Raw genomic sequence first — 15,599 nt, 5'->3', positions numbered from 1 at the left:
TGTGTGTGTGTGTGTGTGTTTTTTCATAACAAGTATTGATATTCAATAATTTGATGAATCTATATGGCACAACTTTACGAATACATGTGATCTTTTTTATTACAAAAAGGTCGACAAAGGAACTGAAAAGTCTAACGATCACATTCACGACTAACTTGAAATGCTACCTTACAAAAGATGGGAAAAATCCTGAGAAGTCTCTAAGTAAAGCAAGGCAGTTTGAACACAGCTATTCAGAAGGGAATAAAAAGCGCTGGAAGGCAGTACAAGGTGTATTAAACCACAAATCCCAAATAAACAGCCCACCTCCATATACAACATGTTTAGCTTAAAATATTTCTTCTCTACAAAATTGTACATTCCTGTTGCTGAGTTTTATGGTTAAACCCATAATACACCATTGATGTCTGCTCTATCAATGAAAATCATAAAATATCAACATAAACTTCGAGATAAAGCCGGAAGCTGGCGTTCACATCACATCAGATTCCCTCTATTTCAGTGACATTTCTAATGATACTTCATTGAAATGAACCAGTTCTGACGGCTTTCAAGCTTTGAGTGGCAGCTCAAGTCACATGCTGCGTTTCCGTCTCTTGAATACTGTTCTGAGGCCGCTGCACATGTCGGGCTGACTTCGTAACACAAGTCAAGTCAAACATTCCCCAGATAAGAGCTCGACGAGTTTCTGTAACAAAGACGAAGCCAACTCAAACAGCGTTATCTCGAAGGCATTATGTCCTCCGAACGCTCAGGAACATCGATACTCCTGACACTCGAGACTAAACTCGGAGTTGAAAGAGAAAACACGTACAAAAAATGCACACGGGAAACTATATTAGATATAAAACTCTGACTGATGTTTCTCAACGCAGGGATTAAACCTACAGTAATGCATTACTGTTTAGGCTTACATTTAAGATTGATGTATTTAAATTGCATTTAAATTTGATATTTCACAGTGAATGTGATTCTTATTTGTGACCTGACCACAAAACAAGTCAATATTTGAAGTCTTAAGTGTAAATTTTTTGAAATTGAGATTTATGCATCATCTGAAAGATGAATAAATAAGCTTTTCATTGATGTATGGTTTGTTAGGAGGACAATATTTGTCTGAGATACAACTATTTGAAAATCTGGAATCTGAGGGTGCAAAAAAAAAAATCTAAATATTGAGAAAATCATCTTTAAAGTTGTCTAAATGAATTCTTAGCAATGCATATTACTAATCAAAAATTAAGTTTTGATATATTTACAGTAGGAAATTAAAAAAAAATATCTTCATGGAAGATGATCTTTACTTAATATCCTAATGATTTTTGGCATAAAAGAGAAATCAATAATTTTGTCCCTTACAATGTATTTTTGGCTATTGCTACAAATATACCCCAGAGACTTAAGACTGCTTTTGTGCTCCAGGGTCACATTTGTCTGTCATACATAAATGAAACAGGTCAGATTTCTGTAATAGTATTAATAAACGGAATGTGTTTTAAAAACCCAATAACCAGGTTAATGTATTTTACATTTATATATAAATCCATATAGTTTTAATCTCAAATGAATTTCGCTTTTTCCACTGCTAGTCGTATTTAACCGCGTTTATACTACAAACAGATCACGCTGATTCTAAGTGATTTTAATAAATGCATTTTGAAAATATTTTGAAAATAGTCAGATATAACCATGCGATGATGTTGAGTGCAAAAATCAGACCTGTTTTTAATTTTGCATGCACGACTAAAATATATAAATATCCAAATTAACGAAGTTTAGTTTGTTGAAGATTGACTTTAAATTGAATCTCCAACCATACAAAAACAAGCAGTTTAAAGGGTTCAAAAATAATTTCGCCAATGCAGCAGAATGGCATGAAAACGAGCAGCATGAACATTCTTCAAAACGTCTCTTTTTGTGTTCGACGGAAGAAACAAAGTCGTACGGCTTCGGACTGTGAATGATGATTGGCCGAACCTTTCCCTTAAGATTGTGAAGCACGTATTTAGTTTGACGCCAAACGAAACGCAACTAGAAAGCAGATTTTCAGTGGAACAGAAACATCCGTGGAGTAGTATGACGTCACAGGGAGGTAGAGCGATACATAACCGACCTCAGACTCAAAAACGATCACCATGCGTGAGATAATCGTCCCGTAAAGCCGAGCGATCGCAGGAGGTAAGAACCGACCGGACGCTGCTGTTCGCCTGTCGATCTCGTTCAGCGGTCGTTCCCAGAGACAGCACTAATGTTCATCAAAGTGCGCTCTGGCTGCAGATGAGCGTCCAGGAGAGACGGCGTGTGTGTGTGTGTGTGTGTGTGTGTGTGTGTGTGTGTGTGTGTGTGTGTGTGTGTGTGTGTGTGTGTGTTCTGAGCCCGTCCCCCTCTGTAGCAGCGTGTCGGTGTGGAGGTGAGGTCCCGTCCGGTGCATCCGTGTGCTTCACTGCTTGCCCTGCTTGAGTCTCTCGATGTGGTGGCAGAGTTTGAGCGCCGGTCCGAGTTTCAGCCCCATGTACTTCATCACCATGTCGCTCCTCAGTAACATCAGAGCTTTACCGTCGATCTCCTGCAGACGGTAAGAACATGAGGTTTAACACAATTAAACTCGAAATGTGCGATGATGTCAACACCAGTGGCGGCCAATCAGAGGCTCCGATTTATGACCTACACCTGACCCTTCATAAACGTTAAAGGGATAGTACACCCAAAAATGATTATTCTGTCAAACTTTATTTCTTACTTTCTTTTGAAGAACGTTGAGGACTAAACGACATTGGATCCCATTTACTGTAATTGTATCGGGGGAAAAAATACTGAGATGTACAAGCTACTCATAATTTAAACTGCGAAAAGCACTCAAGCTAACCTTTTAAAAAGGTGAATATATATTTAAATAAATATTTTTTAAATGTAATTATTGTATTTACTTAATTTAAATTATCAAAAGGATATTAAATATATATTTTAAACAATTAAATATTTTTATTTTAAAAACTGTATAATATTATCCCAAATATATTGTATCATTTTTATATTATACAGTTTATTTAAACACATTTAAATGTATTCAGAATGCAGTAAATGCAGCAAAAATATGAAATTAAAACACTATTTAATGAATATTCAAAAGCAATATTAATCATTTATTGATATTAATTTTATTAATAAAGAATATTTCTAACTATTTTTGAAAAAAACATTGAGAAAAATCAGTTTTGAATGTCATTTTTTAAAAAAAAGGTGCCTTCAACAAGTCCGTGTGTTTATGCTTATGCATTTAATCGAAGGTATTTTTTTTATTTTTATTAATTCATGCATTTGCTTGGAATTGAACCCATGACCTAGGTGTTGCTAGCACAATGCTGAACTGTCTGAGCTAGAGGAATGGCAGAGATCTGAGTTTCTGCATGATAAAAACACTATTTTAATACTAGCACTAAAGAGCGGAGTTCATTTACGCTGCTGTGGGTGAGTTACTCCTGTGAGTCTGTCCAGACGGGGTGTGTGTGTGTGTGTGTGTGTGTGTTTGCAGATGAACGTGAATCTCGCCGGTCAAGTCTAAACACAGATGATACATGTTCCCGCTGGTGATTTACAGGCAGATATAAAAGCACAGAGAGCGTGTGAAGGTCACTGACGTGTTTTCTGAAGAGCTCTGCGTGCGGAGCCAGTGCTGTCGGGTCCGCGTCCCGCACAAACCGCATCACTTCCTCTATGGACCAGGAAGACGGACTCCTGCCGGGGGTTCTGGGACGCTCGCGGTCCGCCGCCGTCGCCGTCTCGGGGCCCGTGGTAGAGCTGGCGGCTGGAGAGAGAGAGATGCGCTTGATCTGCAGCTGATGTGATTATATTAATGCGGTTTCTTCATTCTGTCATCAGTCTTTGATGTTTTCTGTCTCCTGTCAGGTTTTCTGAGACTTCTGTGTGAGCGTTACGGAGATGTGAAGGTCTCGTCGTACCATGAAAACAGGATTTGTTCTTCTGAAACTGAGTTTGATGTACTCTGAAATCGTATGTTATTGTAACAGTATATATTTTAATATAGTTATTTTTGAAAAAATGTCATGACTAAAATGGTTTATATATTATATAACCATGTGTTAATGTCTATTTTATATGATCCAGTGATTTAAATGTTTAAAAAAATGAAAATATTTTGAATTTTTTTTTTTTTTTTACAAAAAAAAAAGAGACATTTGAAATGTCATGCAAATAAATATCAAATGGTGTAAGACGTTTGTTTTTGAAAATGTAAAAATTATTTTATAGTGAATAAAGATATTGATAAATATGTAATAATAAATGTATTCAATACCTTTCAGATTATTTTAAAACTAAAAAAATCTAAACAAAACATTAGCATGCACAAAAAAAATAATAAATATTTCTAATACTTAAATAATTTAAGTCAATACTTCAATAATTTTACACATGTTTGTGGTTTTCTGATGACAATTAATAGTTATATGGTATGCAGTTAAACAAATGACATATTTAATATTTTATTTAATTGTTGTTGTACTTTCATTATTTAAATGTTTGATAATTTGTTTTTTATTTAAAATTATTTTTATAAATAACTAAAATATAATTAATTTATTTAATTTATATTTACAATAAAACAAGTGAAAGATTCACAACGTTTAAAATAATAATAATAATAATACTAATAATAATAATAATAATAAAAAATGAATTCTAATGACAGCTGATTTGTAATTATAAGGATCTACAACTGGGTTATTATAGTTAACTAAAACTAAACCCATAAAAACCTTTTTTTGTTACTCAAAATTTTATTCCAGCTTTATTTCTCACTTGTTAATTTACTAAATTAAAAATAAAAATCACTAAAACTTTAACTGAAATTAAAACGGAAACAGAAAGTATAAAAAAACAACATTCAAATCATGAATAAAGCTCTAATAGTATCTCAGTGATGGTCTGCACGAGGCTCACCCTCCACTCGTCTGTGTGTCTGTGTGGGGGGGTTTGAGGCCCGGCGCCGTAGAGGCGGCCCGTTGCCATGGTAATACGGGTTACTGGGCGGTGATTGGTACTCTGAGGTGCTTCTCAAGGTCTGTGGGCGGGGCGTCATGGAATTGGAGGCGGAGTCCATGAAGCGCTGCTCTTTCAGTAATCCGTTCTCCTCTGGAGGAAGAGTCTCCGCTACACACACACACACACACACACACATAAATATATATATATTCCTCTTCATAAATGAGTTTAATAAATATAGCATGTAATTTATCTTGAAAGGTAACGCTGTGAAAGCCTCGCTGACCTTCTGACGGGTGTGTGTCTGTGTGCAGGAGCTTCGGGGAGAGAGGAGCGCAGTACGGCGGCGGAGAGTCTCTGGAGATCCGCTTCACGCCTCTGTTCAGAGACGGACCGTCTGACAACATCTCCTCTTTAACTACACAAAACACACACAAAAATATCATCAACATTAATTTACTCCAAATCTGTACGACTGACTGCTGTGGAACACAAATGAGTCTAGAAGATTGTTACCATTGTTATTTTAGTATTATTTATATACCAGTTTAGTATTTATAGTTTTATAATAGTATAGTATTAATAATTTGAATAAGGTTTTTTTTATATTTTACATTTTCATTTTAGTTTTATTCACAGCATATACTCTTATAGCATTTATTAATATTTTGAATCTTATCAGATTTCATTTTAATTTTAGTTTACATTTTGGTAATTTTTTAATGCGTTTTTGTCATTTCTGTTTTTAATATTCCTCTCATACTACCATAATATTAATACTTTGAATTAGTTTTTATTTTATTTTCAGTTTTCATTTTGACTGTATTTTACATTTTAGTAATTTTGTTGTTTTTGTCATTTTTATTAGTTTTTAGCACTATTTATTTACTATTACAGTATGTATTAATGTTTTGAATTAGCTTTTATTTTCATTTTGTCAGTTTAATTGTAGTTAAGTTTTAGTAATTTTGTTATTTGCTTTTTCATTTCCACTAGTTTTTTGTATTATTTATATACTGTTCTAGTATTTATGAATTTTTTAAATGAGCTTTTATTGTTATATTTTAATTTATTAATTTAGTTTTGTTTTATTTATTAATTTTATTTTATAAATGTTTTGAAATGGCTTTTATTTTTATATTTTCAGTTTTAATTTTAGTTTGCATTTTAGTAATTTTTTTTTATATTTTATTTCTAATATTATTTTTTTCATCTTATATTTATATTTTATTTAATTTTTATTTCAATGAACAAAAATGAGTTTTAATAGCTTTAGTCAACAGTACATTATGTCTAACAATACTGTTTTTTGCAACAGTTTTGAAGCAACGCAAGGGTGAGTAAATGAAGAAATTCTTTTTTTGGGTAAATTATTCCTTTAACATAAACATAAACATTTCTAAATGAATTTCAAGTGACGCATCACAGCATCAGAATACCAGGCACTCTTGTGGCCAGTCTGAGCCCATAAATGTACCTGATTTAGTGCGGTCGTAAGTGTTGTGTGGACTGAACGGTTGACTGCTGAACAGATTATCACACTGCAGGTGTCGACACACTCGCTCCAGGAAGCGCAACACAAACCCGGCGCTCGACGCTGACGGCAGCTTCACCAACCGCTTCCCACCATCTGTTCGGACTAGAGAGACAAACCACAATACTTCATCATTGTGAGTGTTCTTAAATCATATATGATCAGTTTTGTTGTTAAACCTGTGTCCGTACCTCTGACCACCTCTCCTCCGCCGCCTTTGCTCTGCAGGCATCCCAGAAGCACTTTGGGCTGGTACGCGCAGTCCAGGCAGGCCTGAACCGTCTGCTGCAGAACCAGATTCACCGCCTCCGGCCCAAAGTGATCCGGCAGTCTCTGAACCTGCTTACGGTCCAGATGTGGGCCGCAGTTCCCGTGTTTGTTCACGTATACGCACACTGATGGAAACGGGCAGGACAGCTATGTTGTAAACACTAATGTACAGAAACACCAAGACCTACAGCATTAAAACGGTTCCGAATGGATTATTGAGGTTATCTACTCTTACAGTGGTTTTAGTAGTCTTATTATTATGGTCATGTAGTCTGATAATTGTGGTTACATATTCTGATTACGGCAGTTACTGTATTTAGCCTACTTATGTTTACACAGTCTGATAATTGTGGTTATGTAGTCTGATTACTGTAGTTATAATGTTTGATTATTGTTGTTACATAGTCTGATAAAAATAGTTATACAGTCATTATAATGGTTATACGGTCTGATAATTGTGGTTACATAGTCTGATTACGGCAGTTACTGTATTTAGTCTACTTATGGTTACACAGTCTGATAATTGTGGCTATATAGTCTGATTACAGTTATAATGTCTGATTATTGTGGTTATGTAGTCTGATCAAAGTAGTTATATATTCATTACAAATGACTATACGGTATAATTATAATGTCTGATTATTGTGCTTATATTATTGTGCTTAGTGGTTATATAACTCTGATGATTGTGGTCTGATAATTGTGGTTACACAGTCTGATTACTGCAGTTACAGTATGTAGTCTACTTATGTTTATACAGTCTGATATTTGTGGCTATATAGTCTGATTACAGTAGTTATAATATCTGATTATTGTGGTTATGTAGTCTGATCAAAGTAGTTATATAGTCATTATAATGGCTATAGGGTCTGATAATTTTGGCTATATAGTCTGATCAAAGTAGTTATATAGTCATTATAATGGTTATACGGTCTGATAATTGTGGTTACATAGTCTGATTACGGCAGTTACTGTATTTAGTCTACTTATGGTTACACAGTCTGATAATTGTGGTTATGTAGTCTGATTACTGTAGTTATAATGTCTGATTATTGTGCTTATGTATTCCTTTCTTAGTGGTTATATAACTCTGATTATTGTGGTCTGATAATTGTGGTTACACAGTCTGATTACTGCGATTACAGTATGTAGTCTACTTATTATGGTTATACAGTCTGATAATTGTGGCTATATAGTCTGATTACAGTAGTTATAATGTCTGATTATTGTGGTTATGTAGTCTGATCAAAGTAGTTATATAGTCATTATAATGGCTATACGGTCTGATAATTGTGGCTATATAGTCTGATTACAATAGTTATAATGTCTGATTATTGTGCTTATGTATTCCGTTCTTAGTGGTTATATAACTCTGATTATTGTGGTCTGATAATTGTGGTTACATAGTCTGATTACTGCAGTTACTGTATATAGCATACTTATTATGGTTATACAGTCTGATAATTGTGGCTATATAGTCTGATTACAGTAGTTATAATGTCTGATTATTGTGGTTATGTAGTCTGATCAAAGTAGTTACATAGTCATTATAATGGCTATAGGGTCTGATAATTGTCATTATAATGTCTGATTACAGTAGTTATAATGTCTGATTATTGTGGTTACATAGTCTGATCAAAGTAGTTATATATTCATTATAATGGTTATACGGTCTGATAATTGTGGTTACATAGTCTGATTACAGTAGTTATAATGTCTGATTATTGTGGTTATGTAGTCTGATCAAAGTAGTTATATAGTCATTATAATGGCTTTAGGGTCTGATAATTGTCATTATAATGTCTGATTACAGTAGTTATAATGTCTGATTATTGTGGTTACATAGTCTGATCAAAGTAGTTATATAGTCATTATAATGGTTATACGGTCTGATAATTGTCATTATGTCTGATTACAGTAGTTATAATGTCTGATTATTGTGGTTACATAGTCTGATCAAAGTAGTTATATATTCATTATAATGGTTATACGGTCTGATAATTGTCATTATAATGTCTGATTACAGTAGTTATAATGTCTGATTATTGTGGTTACATAGTCTGATCAAAGTAGTTATATAGTCATTATAATGGTTATACGGTCTGATAATTGTCATTATAATGTCTGATTACAGTAGTTATAATGTCTGATTATTGTGGTTACATAGTCTGATCAAAGTAGTTATATATTCATTATAATGGTTATACGGTCTGATAATTGTCATTATAATGTCTGATTATTGTGGTTATGTAGTCTGATTATTGTCTAAAATATGTGGTAATGTAGTCATATTGTGATCAGGAAGTCAGATTTGTCTCTCTTTTGTGGCATACTAGCAATTATATTTGTAAACAAGCTCATTTTATTACCAGTAGACACCACAGATGAGGGGGATCCCAGAGGAGGGAGTCCGTCGCTGGGCATCTGAGTCATGGGCACCCTGGAGTCTGAGCTGGCTGCTATAGACATGGGACTCTGGAGGAGTCTGGGCTTCCTCTGAGAAACAAAAACACAATCTGCTGAAGTATTTCACCAAATGTCACCCTTCATATCCTTATCTAATGTGACAGTATTTCATAAATATACACAAAAGTCATTTAATGCTACCTTGCTGCCTGGTTTAGGGCCCCTCTTCTTGTACAGACGCAGGGGATGCTGGGAAATGGGCGTGGTTTGGGGTGCGGCCTCTCCTTGATCTTCTGTGTCTTGGGCCGTGGTGGAAACGGCCAGGGCTTTCAGCAGCGCGATGGTCTCGCTTTTTGGCCGTCGTCCCCTGATGCCCTTCCGCACGGGGAGTTGAGGAAGAGGAGTCGGCAGGCGGTAAGGAATCGGCATGGAGCGCCGGGGCGGTTTAGGGTTAGAGGAAGAGGAGGAGGAAGGTGTAGAACCCGGTTTTGGAACGGAGACTGCAAAATGGAAAAAATAAAGGAAAATTTAAATAATAATAATAAATGAATGCTTATGTAGTCTGATCATAACTGTTATATAGTTTGATAATTGTGGTTACATAATTTGATTACTGTAGTTACTATATATAGTCTACTTATGATTATATAGTCTGATTATTGTGGCTATGTAGTCTGATCATAGTAGTTATATAGTTTGAATATTATGGTTACATAATCTGATTACTGCAGTTACTATGTACAGTCTATTTATTATGATTATATAGTCTAATTATTGTGGTTATATAGTCTGATTATTGGAGTAACTTTATATTGTCTACTTATGGTTATATAGTCTGCTTATTATGATTATATAGTCTGATTATTGTGGTTATGCAGTCCGATCATAGCTGTTATATAGTTTGATTATTGTGGTTATATAATCTGATTACTGTAGTTACTATATATAGTGTACTTATGATTATATAGTCAGATTACTGTGGTTATGTGGTCTGATCACAGTAGTTATATAGTTTGAATATTACGATTATATAATCTGATTGCTGTAGTTACTATATATAGTCTACTTATGATTATATAGTCTTGATTATTGGAGTAACTTTATTTTGTCTAACTTATGTTTATATAGTCTGATTATTGTGGTTATGTAGTCTGATCATAGTAGTTATATAGTTTGATTATTGTGGTTATTGTAGTTATCTGATTACTACAGTTACTATATATAGTCTACATGTTATGGTTATATAGTCTGATTATTGTGGCTATATAGTCTGATTACTGCAGTTACTATACATAGTCTACATGTTATGGTTATATAGTCTGATTATTGTGGCAATATAGTCTGATTACTGCAGTTACTATATATAGACTACATGTTATGGTTATATAGTCTGATTATTGTTGCTATATAGTCTGATTACTGCAGTTACTATACACAGTCTACATGTTATGGTTATATAGTCTGATTATTGTGGCTATATAGTCTGATTACTGCAGTTACTATATATAGTCTACATGTTATGGTTACATAGTCTGATTATTGTGGTTATATAGCCTGATCATAGTGGCTATATAGTCTGATCATAGTGGCTATATAGTCTGATTACTGCAGTTACTATATATAGTCTACATGTTATGGTTATATAGTCTGATTATTGTGGCTATATAGTCTGATTACTGCAGTTACTATACACAGTCTACATGTTATGGTTATATAGTCTGATTATTGTGGTTATATAGCCTGATCATAGTGGCTATATAGTCTGATTACTGCAGTTACTATATATAGTGTACATGTTATGGTTATATAGTCTGATTATTATTAACAAGTATTGCAAAAACTGCAGATAAATGCCTGCATTTAGAATGAATATAACATATTCAGAACAGCTCATATAATATTTAGTATGGCCTCCGTTTATTAAACAAACATGAACCATATTTTGTAGCGTATCTGTGGAAAGTGCCTGACTAAACACATACTTTCATATGAACACATCCTGTCCTTTAACACACAGTGAGTGTGTCAGTGTGTGGCTCTGGCTATGAGTGTGTTTACCCTAAATAACTCCAGTATAACGAAATTAGAGGGTGTGTGGGAGGAAAAAGAGTTTGCCGGAGATCTGACACACTTGTATATAAGCATATGGCAGCGAACATGCAGATATTGAGTTTTGATATGACCCACTACCTTACATTAATGTGCAGTACAACAAAAAAGCATGGTAAAAAAAACATTACTAATATAATTTATTCCTGTGATCAAAGCTGAATTTTCAGCATCATTACATGTGTCACGTGATCCTCAAAAATCATTCTAATATGCTGATTTGCTGCATGCTCAAGAAACATTTCTCATTATTATCAATATTGAAAACAGTTGCGCTGCACAATATTTTTTGTGGAAACTGTGATACACTTTATTTTTCACGATTCTTTGATGAATAGAAAGCAAGAAACGAACCATTTATTTGAAACAGAAATCTTTCGCAACATTCTAAATGTCTTTAATCTGTTACTTTGGATCAGTTTAATGCATCCTTGATGATTAAAAGTATTATTATTACTTTTTAAATAAATTAGGCACTTCGTTATGTCCCACCTGAACGTCACAGAAACACAGAATATAAACCCACGCTTATTAAGACATTTCATGCAGCCTTCTAATCTCTAATTAGACTTCTAATTTAAGAGACTTCTTATTTAATGGACAATCTAGTTTAAGTATAAGCGTGGCTCTATGTGATGTGTGTGTTTTTCAGTTAAACGCTTTTCTCTAGTTAGTCTTTACTGTAAACACTCTCACCACTTTCCTCTCCGTCTGTTTAGTTTCTCTGGTTATTCTTCGTCTTTTTTCACAGATGTGTGTCTAAGTGTGCGTCTTGTTTAATTTCACACAAACTCTCGAATCCCTCCTGACCCGCGCGGCTCGCTCGCTAATTATCTCATTTACACATAATTACTTGGATGGGCTACAAAAAAACAAACAGCGCAGGTCATCCCATATCATCCAGATCCAAAACAAATCCTTTAAACAAATGTCTGTAATTCGCAACACAACATGTGGCGCGGAATTACAAACACTGCAACACGAGATCCGGAGGTTTGTATAATTTGGGGGAAATTTTCTGCAAACTCAAAATGAATTCCAGCTGCGGCCGAATGAACATTAATGGAAACGCGTACATCATCATCTATAGCTCAGACCGACTCCACTCAAAACAGCAGATCTGGATTAAATCCCAGCTAATTTATGACTTCAGTGTGTTTTAGTTTACTAAACATAAAATCGTCCTGTGTTCTGTTCGGTTAAAAAAAGACTGGAATTACTTTCGTGATCCATTCTTGTTAGTATGAGAGCGAAATGTTCACCTTCAATAGTTAAAATGATATTATATATTGCAGACAATATACTGTACATACTACCTAGATTGCTAGTATGATTCCCCCATCATAACCTATATTTTTGGAGGGTCCACATGTGAAATCTGAAAGATTAAATACAGATTGTAAGCCTAAAAACCCAGTCAAATGCACAAGTCTCGCTGTGAGAGCTTTACTCAGTACTGCAAACAGCAGCTGCAATTATCATAATTAATCATTCCTGGTTAGTCCTAATTAAATAATCAGAATTCAGTGCGAGATTGTTCACAACAGTGAAGGCGGGGCCATTGTGTGGGTTGTCATGACAACAGGAATGATTGACAGTTAAGCTGAACTGCTTTGTTATTGTTGACTAAAACTATTAAAAAAACACTTATTAAAAAAAATAAATCAAAAACAAAATAAAAATAAAAACACAATATAGAGATCAAAAACTAAAAAAAAAAATAAAAATTTCATTCAATCAATAACTAAAAGAAATACAGTATGTTTAAGTTGACGTTGAAACTGAAATAGAAATATAAAAACTGAAAATATAAAAATAAAAGCTAAATTAAAATCCTAATAAATACTATAATAATAAATAAGTAATACTTAAATAACAGTGAAGCTGACTGAATGTTCAGAAATAAAATGTTTAAGTACAAAAATGACTAAAACTGAAATATAAATATAAAAAATAAGCATACAAATGACAAAAGCGTAACAAAAAAATAAAAATGAAAACTGAAAATATAAAAACAAAACTAATTCAAATTCTTTATAACTATTATAACTATAAATATATAATACTAAAATAACACTGACACCAACACATTAACTGAATCTTTTTTTTTTATATATATATATATATTTATATTTTATTTCAATCCAGATGAGGTTTGACTCTAGGTCAGATGGAAGCAGACATAAGAGTAGATCAAATTATGATTGCATTAAGTTTTAAATGCTGAAACTGCAAAAGAAAGACTTTGAAAATAGCTCAGAGAAACAGACAGCCTTGATTCGGACTGCTTTCATCTCAGAAGATCTTCCTTCTGCAGCGGTCATGTGATTCTGGAGGGTGTTTGTTAGTGGACTGTGGTGTTTCAGAGAGCTGTAGCGCCCCCTGCTGCGCACACAAGCTGTTTACGAGTCTTTATTTTTTATAGGATAGGATTTTAGTATTATTACATGATAACATAGTACTTATAATATTTTGAGTTAGCTTTGTTTATATATATACAAACTATATAACTTTTAGTATTTTTTTAATGTGCATTTGTCTTTTTTTTATATTTCTATGTATCTTTGCTAATTTTAGTACTTCAGCTTAAACTTATTTTATTGCAGTTAGCTGTCAAGGCATTTAGTTTTAGATGCACTTTTGGTCCTCTAGCGATTAATAACTAAAACTGCATTTGTCTTGAGGAACAACATTGTTTTCACAACCAGTGAATTGCCAATTTTTGCTGTTTCATAGTTTTCATATTTTGAACTCGTTTTTATTTTTAGATTTTCTGTTTTCATTTTAATTTTAGTTAACATTCTAGTAATTTTGTCATTTTTATTAGGGTTTTTTTGTTTTTGTTTAATCTACATAGTTTTTTAATTTTATTTCAGTTTTAGTTTTAGTTATTTTGGTACATTAAGTTAAACTAAATGAAATTAGAAATTTTGCCTTGACAACTAGCTGAAACAAAGTAAGTTTACTTATCCAAAATAAAAATCCATTAAGTTTCATCCAAATTTACTTTTTAACAGGTTCAGTCCAGTGCATCATTGTGATAATTAATAAGTTTTTATTAATATTTTGAATGAGTTTATATTTCTTTTAATTTTAGTTACATTTTTAGTAATTTTCCTGCATGTTTTTGTCAGATTTATTATTTTTTATTTATTATATAAATTTTAGTTACATTTTTAGTAATTTTCCTGCATGTTTTTGTCAGATTTATTATTTTTTATTTATTATATATTTATTATTTATTTATATATATTTTATTAATTTTTGGCTTTAGTTATTTTAGTCAAGTTTAGGTTTTTCTATTTCATTTAATGTTTGTTATTTAATAATTTATTTAATATTTTAAAATTAATTTAATATTTTAGGTTTATTTTCATATTCAATTAATTTAATTTTAATTATTTAATTCATTTTATTTTTTAACAGTAACATTTTTTTTAATGGTTTTTTTTTTTAGTGAACTCTAATAGCCCTGGGTCTTGTCTTGATCGTAGCTCAAGGATCAACCCTTGTGTGGGATTCGAACCTACAACCTCTCCAGGTCTCTGAACTAAACTGCAGCATTCAGTGCTGTCTAAAGCGGTCACTCACTGCTGTTTCCGGGCGGCTGCAGGCTGTGTTTGGTGACGGAGCACCAGCCCACGGGGAAGATGTCCCTGGAGTCATAGCGGCACCAGTAATCGAACGCCCCCCTCCAGCCGTCAAACATCACGAACACCTCCTCCCCCTTCACCTCGCCGATGGTGGCCGGACAGATCAGGTACGGGTTCTTCTTGTCCACGGCCTCCAGCTTCAGGCCGGGCTTGAAGTCGTTCTGAGGCGGCCGCAGCGGCTCCTGAAGGAATTACAGAGCGTCAGTGTCACCAAAACCATTGAATGAAGTCACACTGTCATCCGTGTAAATGAATTCTCTCTCTCTGTGGAGGTTCAGCACCTTTTTAAACGCCGTGGCAGGTGCTATTTCAGCTCCATTAAGGGTCCTCAGGAGAAACATGGGCCACGACGAGGCGTTCATCCTGAATCCTGAAAAAATGAGGGAGAGAAACACAGTTATCATCCGTGATTCTGCTCACATGTGTTCACATTCATCTCTATCAACAGCCGAAGCTGAAGACGGGGAGCAAAACAGGAAGCAGTAGAGAAGACGATGTCATTTTCTGCGGAATTAATAAACAAAATTAATTATAATTAAATAACTGTAAAAAATAAAAATAAAAAAAAAAAAAAAAAAAAAAAATTCACAAATACAAAAAAACCCAAAATCACTCATTTTAATTTA

General features: G+C 33.6%; 1 protein-coding gene across 1 annotated transcript; it reads right to left on the bottom strand.

The window, feature by feature from the left end:
- Positions 1-1,771: 1,771 nt before the first annotated feature.
- Positions 1,772-15,392, bottom strand: LOC109085975 (sex comb on midleg-like protein 2). Its single transcript, XM_042713862.1, has 10 exons — positions 15,255-15,392; positions 14,912-15,155; positions 9,413-9,711; positions 9,175-9,301; positions 6,727-6,930; positions 6,479-6,640; positions 5,288-5,419; positions 4,960-5,169; positions 3,639-3,805; positions 1,772-2,566 (listed from the first exon to the last, which is right to left on the bottom strand). Exons 1-10 carry the CDS (start codon positions 15,375-15,377, stop codon positions 2,441-2,443), a joined length of 1,794 nt encoding a protein of 597 aa, XP_042569796.1. The 5' UTR covers positions 15,378-15,392; the 3' UTR covers positions 1,772-2,440.
- Positions 15,393-15,599: the final 207 nt, after the last annotated feature.

Source organism: Cyprinus carpio, chromosome A23 (assembly GCF_018340385.1).
Source record: "Cyprinus carpio isolate SPL01 chromosome A23, ASM1834038v1, whole genome shotgun sequence".
Classification (NCBI taxonomy): domain Eukaryota; kingdom Metazoa; phylum Chordata; class Actinopteri; order Cypriniformes; family Cyprinidae; genus Cyprinus; species Cyprinus carpio.
The sequence above is the reverse complement of the archived record's forward strand: the minus strand, read 5'-3'. Positions and strand labels throughout refer to the sequence as shown.

Coding starts and splice junctions, on each gene's coding strand:
- LOC109085975 (XM_042713862.1), bottom strand. CDS start 15,377: ATGATAACTGTGTTTCTCTCCCTCATTTTTTCAGGATTCAGGATGAAC. Junction 3,806..4,959: donor GACACACAGACGAGTGGAGG/GTGAGCCTCGTG, acceptor CTCTCTCTCCAG/CCGCCAGCTCTACCACGGGC. Junction 2,567..3,638: donor CAGAGCTCTTCAGAAAACAC/GTCAGTGACCTT, acceptor TACCGTCTGCAG/GAGATCGACGGTAAAGCTCT.